At 44.3% G+C, this 12,296-nt stretch overlaps 1 protein-coding gene across 1 annotated transcript in view; it reads right to left on the bottom strand.

The window, feature by feature from the left end:
- valopa (vertebrate ancient long opsin a) overlaps positions 1 to 1,054 on the bottom strand; it is a 47,072-nt gene extending 46,018 nt beyond the window's left edge. Inside the window, exon 1 of the mRNA XM_048609175.1 lies at positions 724 to 1,054. Coding sequence (XP_048465132.1) covers positions 724 to 1,033 — 310 coding nt within the window. The 5' untranslated portion in view covers positions 1,034 to 1,054. The remainder of the gene's footprint in view (positions 1 to 723) is intronic.
- Positions 1,055 to 12,296: the final 11,242 nt, after the last annotated feature.

Below are 12,296 nucleotides of genomic sequence, written 5' to 3' on the forward strand. Positions count from 1 at the left end.
CTAGCTCCCTAGCAGTTCCGTGGAACTTGTGCTAGCGTGAGATTTGAACATGAACCCACACAGAAGCTGATCTCAACACTTGAGCTGGCTCCCGCTGTGTCGATCGAGTCGGGAAATCTTGTGGGATTTAATCCAGCCTTCTTTACAGGACAGCTGGAAGCGGATCCAGTTTCCACCTGGATAACATTTTAATTTTAGTGGAAGCAGCTTACCTTGCCTCCTGTTTGGATTCCAACACTGGAAAGGGAGGGAAGACCCTCAAATACAAATGAGCGCCTGCAGCAGACGGGGAAGATCCCGAACAGACTGTGAGGAGCCCTTCTGTACTCAGCAAATGCCAACTTCCACAGGCAGCTGCGAGCGTTTGAGATGGAAATGCAACGAATTTATGTTCGGGCAGTTATTGGCTGACTCTCAGAGGGAGTTTGGAAAACCTCAGTGCAGTTTGAACGCGGTAATCCAGGTATCGCATAAAGCAATTTCTCATCTCACAACACTCAGCAGGAACGGCATTGGCAGAAAGTATTCCACCCTCTCTTGTGCTAAATGTTCCTCGTTACTGCTCCATTCAGTCAGTCAGTGTGGGGACATGCCTGAATGGGGGACTGCAATGTATCTTTTCCTTTCCGGCATCTCAATCTCCTGTCATATTTGGGCAGATGCTGATCTAATTTGCCCCGGATCCCACGTTCCATGCCACACCTCCAAAGTTAAGCCACTTACCGAAGAAAGTTACCGCGAAACCTTCCAGAACGCACGCCCAGGCGCCCAGAAAGAAATACCCGTAAAGGTTCGTGACAAAGCTGAGCGTACCACCGACAGCCGACCCCAGCAAATCGGCCACTGAAAGATTGAGAATGATGTAGTTGAGAGGCTGCTGCAGCTGCTTGTATCTGTAGGTTACCAGCAAGACAAGGAAGTTTTCGGAGAGCGACAAAAATGTCACGAAAAACATTAAAGTCGCCAGAACTTTGAAATTCCAGGGTTCGATGGTGTGCAGGGGACCACTGAAGGGATCTGGAGCCGGAGACATCACAGCGATCGCCTCGGAGAAGGTTTCATTGGCGGGTCTTCCCCAAGAGGAATTCATCTTTGTTTTTACCCAAAGCAAAGTTCACCCAAGGCCCGCTAACACTCACTACGGTCTGACTGGATGTCACCAAAACTCGTGAAAGCAAATGACAAATAAGACAATTCACTTTAGAGTTAAAACTGCAACAGTTGTCCCTCTTTCTATCTTGGGTCTTCTCTCCTGGTATACCAGGCGATTAATAGTCCTACCTCCAGAAGTGGAAATCTGTTAGCATGCTGTCTCTATAGAGGGAAGGGCTACCAGGAACCTTTTTTTTTATATAATGGAATCAGTTGAAGCTGGACTAGTCTTTACAACAGTGCGGCAAAACCAAGTACAAGTGGAATTAGTTCTGGGGGAGACGAGGAAGAACCTCTTGCAATTAAGTTCCACAAATTTCGAACGAGGAAATGGAAAAGAAAAATATTGAGATGTTGAATGATTCGGTCTAAACGTCATCCCCCGGAGGTTTACTGTACAAGTACAAAATGAAAGGGAAGGATATGTTCCATTTTTTTTCCAAACGTCAACTGCAACACCTTAAAGACCTGTCTCAAAAAAACAGTTGCATTTTTAATTAGTTGTATGCTTTGTTCTGATTTTAGGCGATCGATCACGAAGATTTAATAAATTAACCAATCGACGAGCAGTATAACATGCAGTAAAACAAGCTGGGAATCGACTGGATGGAACGCGAGATGCATTCTCCTAAGGAGAAAATTAGACCAAGCTCATCTTCTACCATTTTATATTGCAATAAACTTGAGTTCCCTCCAGCGCAATTCACACTCACTGATAATCGCTAAGAGTTGTTTAAAGTGGGCTTTACATTCTACTGCCTTCCCTCACCTGAATATTTCAGTTGCCGGGGGGCCGGGGAAGTGTAGCTTGTTGCATTTAAACATTTACAGCACATATATGCTTCAAAATCGATGACATTGGCTGTGGAATCACTGCTGATTACACACATTCTTTCGGGTGTATCTCAGAAAGGCCAGTGTGAGTGCAAACAGCCTAAAATGCTGAAACCCCGGTCTGACGGCTGGGCAGCTGCACCTTTAATAATTTTGCCAATCCACTTCCTCTCTATTTGAACACTGATGGATTCTTCTTTCTCGGACTGAATCAACAGCGTTGACACGGAACAAAATCAAATGCCAAGGTTTCCCTGCTCGAGTTCACAAATTCATTGGCCACCCGCTTGTTAGATAAGTTTTTCAGCCGACACTTCAGTTCCAGCTGGAGTTTGGATGACCTGGAGCACTCCACATTGGCTTATTCTAAAGGTAGAAAGCGGCACAGTCATTGAAAACAATGAAATGAGAAGAATACAACATAGCATCATTGCATCATTTTTGGTTATGCTTGGCAGTAATTGACCGTGCTTTCTTGTTTCATAAACTAAAAACAGGCAGAGAACTCTGACTATAATTACATTGGAACATCCAGAGCAAGCATAGACCCCATTCAGATCCTGGACCCTACTGTATCCATTAATAAGATCATGGCTGATCATGTTGTAAATTCAAGCCCACAATTCCACTTCACCCTGATAGCTTTTCAATCCATTGCTTAAGGATACTCTATCCGGCTTTGCCCTAAAAATGTTCAAGGACTCAGCTTCCATCACCTTTTCAGGAAAAAGAGTTCCAAAGACTCACCAATCACTCAGAGAAACAGTCACTCATCTCTGCTCTGTGTAGAGGCCCCCTCATTTTTAACTATAGCCCTATTGCCAGATTCTCCCAGAAGATGAAAAATCCTAATCACTGCGACCCTGTCAAGAACCCCAGGTTCATTTATGTTTCAATCCAATAACATATTACTCTTCAAAACCTCAGTGCATACAAACCCAGCCTGCCCTATCTTTCCCATGAGGCAAGAATCCTTTTGATTAAGCTATTAGTCTGGCAAATCTTGTTCTGAGCTATCTCCAATGCATTTATAGGCTTCCCTGAAATAAGGTGACCATTGGTGTGCACTATATTTCAGGCATAATCTCATCAGTGCCCTGTATGACTGAAACATAGCCTCCCTATTTATGATTTCAATTTCCCTCACAATAAATGAGAACATTCTAATGGCTGTCCTAAATACTTGCTTTACTTGCATAATGATTATTTGTGATTCATGCATGAGGACACTCAGATCTCTCTGCATCTCAGGATTCTTCAATTTCACACCATTCAGATCATTTTTAAACATTCTTTTGTGCCAAAATGGACAATTTCAGAATCTCCCCCATTATATGCCATTTATCACACCTCTGCCCATACACTGAACCTGTCTGTACCTTTTTGTAGCCTCCTTATGCCCTCGCCACAACATACCTTTCTATTTTTTTTATAGCATCATAAAATTTGGCAACCTTCTATCCTCATTTTAGTAATTTATATAAATGTAAACAGTTGAGGTGCCAGTATTAATCCCTGTGGCACACTTCTTGTTACATCATTCCAATGGGACCGGATTAATTTAGGATATCTGGTCAGCATGTACAGGTTGGACCAAAGGGGCTGTTTCCATGCTGTACATCTCTATGACTCTATGCCTCTATTCCAAACAGAAAAGTACCCATTTATGTCTATTCTCTGCTTCCTGTTAGCTAGGCAATATTCTGTACCTGTCAATCTACTGCCCCCTACATTAGGAGATTTTACATGACAATAATCTTTGATGCTGAACCTTGCCAAATGCCTTTTGGAAATCTATGTACAGTGTATCCATCAGTTTCCCTTAATTCATAGCACATGGTACCTTCTCAAAGAACTCCAACAGCTTGGTCAACACAATTATCCTTTCATTGACTCTGCTTGATTACCCTGTACTTAACCAAGTGCCCTGTTATAACATCTTTATTAATAGCTTCAAATGTTTTCTTGATGATTGATGTTAACTGGCCTACAGTTTCCTAATTTCTGTTTTCGCCCCTCTTTCTGAATAACAAATTTACATTTGCTCTATTCCTACCTAACGGGATCATCTCTGAATAAAGAGGGTTTTGGAAAATTTAAACCAATACATCGGCTATCTGACTATAAGACCCAAGGATGAAGTCCATCAGAAGAACCCAGGCACTTGTCAGCCCACAGCTCCAACAATTTGCTCAGTATCACTTCTCTGATGATAATAATTTTCTTGAATTTCTCTCTCTCTTCCATTCCTTATTTATCACTTCTTTTTGTATCATCTATAGTGAAGACTGAAGTAAAATACCTGTTGAATTTGTCTGCCATTTCCTTAATTTCTATTATTATCCTCCAGTCTCACTTTCTACAATACCAACACAAAATTTGGTTAATTTATTCCTTCTTTAAATATTTATATAAACTCATAGCATCTTTTTATTTATATTCCTGGCTGGGTTTCTCTACACTGAAATTTTTCTTCTGTTAATTTTTTTGGTCATTCTTTTTTTTCATATTCCTTCCAATCTCCTGGCCTGCCATTTGAGTTTGCACAATTGTATGCTTTTTCTTTTGGTCAATACCATTTGTCATATTTCTAGTTAACCATGAATGGTGTGTCTGTGCCTTGGAATTTTTCTTACTTGTTGGAATGATCCATTCTGTGCATTCTGAAATATCCCTTTAAATGTCTGCCATGGCACCTCCATTGATTTATCCTGTGAACTGACTTGTGAATTCACTTTAGCCAGCTTTACTTTCAAGTCCTCCCTACTCACTTTCTTTAAATATTAAACATATTCTCTCAATCAATCCTCTCACCCTCAGCTGAACGTAAAATTAAAACGTGTCATGCTCACTGCCTCCACTATAAATTCATTAAATAGTTCTATTTCATTGCACAAGTCCAGGTCTAGTATAGCCCGCTTTCTAAGCAATTCCATCTCGGGTAACATAGCCCATTAGATTTTTTGAGTTGAGGTCTAAATTAAAATTCCCCATGGTTTCTGTTGTACTTTTCTGACAAGCTTGCTTTATATCTTTCTTTATGTTCCACCCTACTGCATAGTTAATGCTAGGGGGCCTGTACATCACTCCCACAAGTGACTTTTTTCCTTTGTCATTTTTCATGTTTTACCCAAACTATTTCCATATCCTGGTTTCCGGATCTTAGTTTATCCTCTCTATTGTGTTAATGCAATCATTAACTAAGAGAGCCACTCCTCCACATTTTCCTAGTCTCCTGACATTCTCAAACGTCCTGTATGTTTCAGATTCAAATTCCAATCCGTGACACCTTGCAGCCATGTCTCTTTAATGGTAACCAGATCATACTTATTAATTTCTTTTTCACCCTCAGTTCATTTGTTTTGTTTCAATTGATATGTGCAATCAGTTACAAATCCTTTAGTCTAATTCTTGAATTCTCTTTGTCAATGAAGAATGCAAGACAGCATGTTAGGAGCAGCACCAATCATACCTAAGACTGAAAGATAGTAAGAACTGCCGATGCTGGAGTCAGAGACAACAGTGTGGAGCTGGAGGAACACAGCAGGCCAGGCAGCATCAGAGGAGCAGGAAAGCTGATGTTTTGGGTTGGGACCCTTCTTTAAAAATGGCTGCTGTGTTCCTCCAGATCCACACTATGTTATACCTAAAACTGAAATGTCAATCTGATGAAGCTGTAACACAAGACGATGTGTGCGCCTAACAGCACAAGCAGTGAGTGATAGACAGGCTAAAAGATTCCCCAACCAGCACAGCAGATCTAAGCTCTGCAGTGCTGCCACCCCAATCACAAATGTCAATGGTAGACAATTAAACAGCTCACTGGATGAGGAGGCTCCACAAACACCTGCATCCTGATTGGGTAGCCCAGCATATCAGTGCAAAAGATGAGGCAACAATCTTCAGCCAGAAGTTCTACGTCAATGATCCATCTTGGTCTCCTTCAGAGGTCCCGAGCATCGCATAAGCTGGTCTACAGCCAATTTGATTCACTGCACATGATATCACAAAACGTTTGGAGGTACTGCATACTGCAAAAGCTAATTTCCAGACAACCTTTTGGCCATAGTATTGAAGATGTGAGATACAGGATTGGGGTGATGCTAATCAAGATGTTCCACTACAGCTGCAACACTGACATCTACACAACCATGTGAAAAATTGCCCCAGTTTGCCCTGTACTCAAAACGCAGGACAAATCCAACCTGGCCAATTGCCACTGCATTAGTCTCTAGTTCATCAATAAATGGTGGAAGTTGTCGTCAACTGTGCAATCAAGCACCACTTACTTAACAAGTACCTACTCACTAGTGCTCTGTCTGGATACTTTGATATAAAGTGTATATCACTTGATTTTGAGTTTGGATTTTTAAATGAACCCATGGCATATGGGACAACAAGGTGCAGAGCTGGATGAACACAGCAGGCCAAGCAGCATCATAGGAGCAGAAAGGCTGACATTTCGGGCCTAGACCCTTCATCAGAAATGGGGGAGGGGAAGGGGGTTCTGAAATAAATAGGGAGAGAGGGGGAGGCGGATAGAAGATGGATAGAGGTGAAGGTAGGTGGAGAGGAAACAGACAGGTCGAAGAGGCGGGGATGGAGCCAGTAAAGGTGAGTGTAGGTGGGGAGTTAGGGAGGGGATAGGTCAGTCCAGGGAGGACGGACAGGTCAAGGGGGCGGGATGAGGTTAGTAGGTAGGAGATGGTGGTGCGGCTTGAGGTGGGAGAAGGGGATAGGTGGGAGGAAGGACAGGTTAGGGAGGCGGGGACGCGCTGGGCTGGTTTTGGGATGCGGTAGGGGGAGGGGAGATTTTGAAGCTTGTGAAATCCACATTGATACCATTGGGCTGCAGGGTTCCCAAGCGGAATATGAGTTGCTGTTCCTGCAACCTTCGGGTGGCATCGTTGTGGCACTGCAGGAGGCCCAGGATGGACATGTCATCTGAGGAATGGGAGGGAGAGTTGAAGTGGTTTGCGACTGGGAGGTGCAGTTGTTTATTGCGAACCGAGCGTAGGTGTTCTGCAAAGCGGTCCCCAAGCCTCCGCTTGGTTTCCCCGATGTAGAGGAGGCCACAATGGGTACAGCGGATGCAGTATACCACATTGGCAGATGTGCAGGTGAACATCTGCTTGATGTGGAAAGTCTTCTTGGGGCCTGGAATGGGGGTGAGGGAGGAGGTATGGGGGCAGGTGTAGCACTTCCTGAGGTTGCAGGGAAAAGTGCTGGGTGTGGTGGGGCTGGAGGGGAGTGTGGAGCGGACAAGGGAGTCACGGAGAGAGTGGTCCCTCCGGAAAGCAGATAAGGGTGGGGAGGGAAAGATGTCTTTGGTGGTGGGGTCAGATTGCAGATGGCGGAAGTGTCGGAGGATGATGCGTTGGATCCGGAGGTTGGTGGGGTGGTACGTGAGGACAAGGGGTATTCTTTTTTGGTTGTTATTGCGGGGATGGGGTGTGAGGGATGAGTTGCGGGAAATGTGGGAGACACGGTTGAGGGCGTTCTCGACCACTGAAGGGGGGAAGTTGCGGTCCTTCAAAAACGAGGACATCTGAGATGTACGGGAGTGGAATGCCTCATCCTGGGAGCAGATGCGGCGGAGGCGAAGGAATTGGGAATAGGGGATGGCATTTTTGCAGGAAGGTGGTTGAGAGGAGGTGTATTCTAGGTAGCTGTGGGATCGTCCCCGCCTCACAAGCTTCAAAATCTCCCCTCCCCCTACTGCATCCCAAACCAGCCCAGCGCGTCCCCGCCTCCCTAACCTGCTCTTCCTCCCACCTATCCCCTCCTCCCACCTCAAGCCGCACCCCCATCTCCTACCTACTAACCTCATCCTGCCCCCTTGACCTGTCTGTCCTCCCTGGACTGACCTATCCCCTCCCTAACTCCCCACCTACTCTCACCTTTACTGGCTCCATCCCCGCCTCTTCGACCTGTCTGTTTCCTCTCCACCTATCTTCTCCTCTATCCATCTTCTATCCGCCTCCCCCTCTCTCTCTATTTATTTCAGAACCTTCTTCCCCTCCCCATTTCTGATGAAGGGTCTCGGCCCGAAACGTCAGCCTTTCTGCTCCTATGATGCTGCTTGGCCTGCTGTGTTCATCCCGCTCTGCACCTTGTTGTCTTGGATTCTCCAGCATCTGCAGTTCCTACTAGCCATGGCATATGGGTTTTCTTTGTGTCTGAAGAGGTTTAATAATTAACTTGTAAGTTGTTATATAGCCATGGTGATGTCTTTTAAGAAAAACAATCTGAAACCGTAAGACCATAAGGTACAGGAGCATAATTGGGCCATTCAATTCAACGAATCCGCTCCACCATTCAATCATGGCTTTGTTTCTCAATCCCATTCTCCTGCCTTCTCCCTGTTATCCTTGATTCCTTTATTAAATACATTCAATGACTTGGCCTCTACAGCCTTTTATGGCAATGGGTTCCAAAGATTGACTACTCTCTGGCTGAAGAAATTCCTCCTCATCTCATTTTTAAAGGGTTATTCCTTCACTCTGAAGTTGTGCCCTCAGGTCCTAGTCTCCTACTGGTGGAAACATCTTCTTCACATCCACTCTATCCTGACTTCTCAGTATTCTGTAAGTTTCAATCAGATCCCCCATTCATCCTTCTGAATCCATTGAGTACAGATTCAGAGTCCTCAATCCCAGGATCATAATTAGAAACCTCCTCTGGATGCCCTCCAATGCCAGCACATCCTTCCCTCGATATTGGGCCCAAAACTGCTCATAATATTTCAAATGCTGTCCGACCAGAGACTTATACAGTCTCATCAGTACATCCTGTTTCTTGTAGTCTCAGACTCTTGAAATGAATACCAACATAGCAGTTGCTTTCCTAACTGCCAAATGAACCTGCATTTTAACCTTAGGAGAATTCTGAAATAGGACTCCCAAGTCCCTTTGCGCTTCAAATTTCGAATGCCAATTCTTTGGCCATTCTCCTAGCCTGTCCAAGTCCTCCTGCAGCCTCCCACTTCCTCAACACTACTTGTTCCTTGTGCATTTGCAAACTTAGCAACAATGCACAGAGTTCCATCATCCAGATCATTAATGTATAATGTGGTTAGTTGTGGTCCCAACATGGACCCCTGGGGAATTCCACTAGCCATCCTGAAAAAGACACCTTTATCCCCACTGTGTCCTTTCTGCTAGTCAACGAATCCTTTTGGAGGCTGAGGGAATTGCGTACATTGAGACAGTTTACAAGTGAACGAAATAAATAGCGCATTAAGCTTTTAGACAGAAGATTCTGGAATTTGGCTGAGATGAAATAGCTGCATTCATAGTGTGTCTTTTAAATCCAATTTCCATCCCATGTTACCATGCACCTGGAACAACTCACCACTCAATGGATATTCATCAAAAGACCAGCATCCTTTGTGCTCATGCAAACTTTCAAAGACTGTTGTGCATCTGGACCTGCCTGGCACAGTCGCTTATATTTTTCCAGACTTGGAAGACAGGGGAAAATTGATGCCTTGCTTTACTGGCAGGACCCTGGAGGTCCCGTTGGATGGGATAGTGCTGACACAGGACATCCTCCTACCCCAGGACCAGCAGTAGGGGCCACCACAGCAGAGCACAGCAGCCTGGGGACAGGGTTGCCACCCAGTTTAAAGCAGTCTCAGCTGTCTGGAAGTAAGAAGATGCTCAATGTCCTTCTCTACTCTGCCAACGTAAGTGCCACCATTTTCTCTCCAATAAAACCCACTCACTCTATGTCTGTTATTGTATACACCTCCCACCTAGACTCATGCTCTGCCACTCTCACTGTTGCCTGCAGTGTCTTCTCCATTTGCTCTCACCCATCTTATATCGAACCCTGCATGCCCTCCATACTGCCTACTTAGTCACTTAGGACACTTTCCCACAAGCTCCAACTGTAGGTGTGTGTCATCAGCTTTCAACTCCTGCAGGACCTGCCTCCCTCTCATTCCATGAGAAAAGCAGCCTACAGATGGTAGAAAGAGTCAAGATGCTTGTCATTTGGCTCCTCCTCACAAGAGGATCATGTCTCTGACTACTCTGAGCAGAGTCTGGACTGAAATCAGAGGCTGACCTTGCTTACTGTGTTAGGAAACCCTGAGCAAAAGCTATCCCCATTGACTGAGGTCTGCTGACAAGTTTCCCATTTTGTGGTTGTACTAAACAGTGTCATGGCACAACTGCAATAATATGAAACTAGCATCTCTAGCTGAGGAGACAAATCGCAAAAAGGTAAGACAATGCAATGCCAGACGCAGATGCTGTGAGCATCAGATAGGCTGGGAGTGAGTGAGCACTATATAGCAAGTGAAGACCCCAGAGATTTTAAACATCCTCAGGTTAAGAAAGACATCACAAATATGGAAGTTCTTCATTTAAATAGAGAATGCCTTTGGAGCTGTGGCTTATAGCACTTCAGAGTTCAAGGAGTGCTCCGGGAAAAAAAAACAATGCTATGAAATATATTTTCCATGGTCCACAGACAGAATATATAACAGTGTTAAAACAATGGTTAAATTGCTTGAAGAGACTAGGTGTTCTGTAGTACTGAACTATAAAGGTCTGCCACATGAGAGCATAGTAAGCATGCAGCAGGTGCTAGAGGAAGGTGTTGTGATCCTATTATGAACCATTTAATGTTTAAAGAGAAATCCAAACACCCTATTTTAACCAATGGAATTATGTCATTCAATGCTACATTTTCACCAAAGAAAAGCACACACAGACTTATTGTTTCCTCTTCACTTGCCTGGATGAGTACAGCTTATCAATACACACAGAGCATGACACCATGCAGAAGAAAGCAGACCACTGGATTGATACCCCAACTCTACCATCAACATTCACTCCCTTTACCACTGACACACAATGGCAGTGATATGTACCATTTACAAGATGCACTGAACAAGTTCCTAATGTTCCTTTGACAGCACCTTCCAAACCCAAGAACTAGAAGGACAAGGACAGGAAATGCATGAGAACATTACCAGCTGTAAGTTTCCTTCCAAGTCACACACCATCCTGACTTAGAACTGTATTGCCATTCCTTTAGCATTGCTGGGTCAAAATCTTAACAATACCGTGGAGGTTCCTACATCCCAAGGACTTCAGTCAGACAGCTGACTACAACCATCTCCAGGGAAATTAGGGATAGGCAATTGTAAAGACCATATTTTTTAAGATTGGTGCTTCCTAAAACTGTAGACTAAATGCAAAAGAATTCTTGAAACCCAGGGGTTTACATGGATGGCTGCATGTTTTGAAAGCAAGGAATTTGATATTTATTGTGAACCCTGTTTGGGCAGCTACGGGTTCCATAATTGTCTACAAATGAAGCTGATTGGTTTGTCAAACAGGAACCAATTATCAATGACAAAGGTCCTCTGTCTGCCAACAAACTATGTGATTAGTTATCTATTAGCTGAACAACTTGGGCTGTGAGCAAGACAAAGAGAAGCTGGTCAGACCAGAAGAGAAATCAGAAGGTCTGCAACAGCCAAAAAAAACTTTGTCAGTTCTATGCAACAAACCATTTTAAACCTGAAGAAAATCAGCTTGTCTTTCCTTCAGCAGCTGCTGCAAACTGTGCGTTTGAATTGGATAAGCCTTTCAGAAGTGAAATAGCCACCCTGCATTTCTTGCAAACCAATGGAAGCATTTGAAAAAGGAGGCATCAATGAGAAAACTTGATGACCACCTGGTCACCAGGTAACCACTCCCACCACCTGAGCCTCCATGTTACCTTTTATCTTGCTGTACACTTACAACCCATTTCGACTTATCCTCTCACTGAACCTCACCTCCGACTGACTACACTGACCTCTGAACCCTGACGTTACACCTTACTGAGGCCTACGCAGTTCCTCTACTCTGACTCTATGGAAGTCCTGGTGGTGGTTACTACCACTTCCTCCCTCTCTCGTAGCCCAACTTGTCATCCCATGCTGTTCCATATAGCTTATGTACACCTTGACTTTTCTCTTTATCTCCATCCTTGTTCTCACCTCCACAGGTGCCTCTGCTTTCCCCCCAAGTTTTAACTCCCCCAATCCTTTTGGTAGTGATTCCACCTACTATTCTTACTGGTAGTCATAACACCCTCCTTAACAATTGATGGGTACACCCCCAGAACTGTGTTTGCCTCAGAACTCAGCGAACAGTCTCTAGACATGATCAGCCAGACACTGATCGCTGTCTTTGCAGCTCACTGACTGATGAGACACAAATCACTTCGCTACAGCTCTTGGCTGTACAGGACTGACCAATATTCTGTGGGCTGTAGATGGACATATCCTGTGATCATGAGTGGCCCAA

This window comes from Rhincodon typus, chromosome 20, assembly GCF_021869965.1.
Source record: "Rhincodon typus isolate 14 chromosome 20, sRhiTyp1.1, whole genome shotgun sequence".
Taxonomy (NCBI): Eukaryota; Metazoa; Chordata; class Chondrichthyes; order Orectolobiformes; family Rhincodontidae; genus Rhincodon; species Rhincodon typus.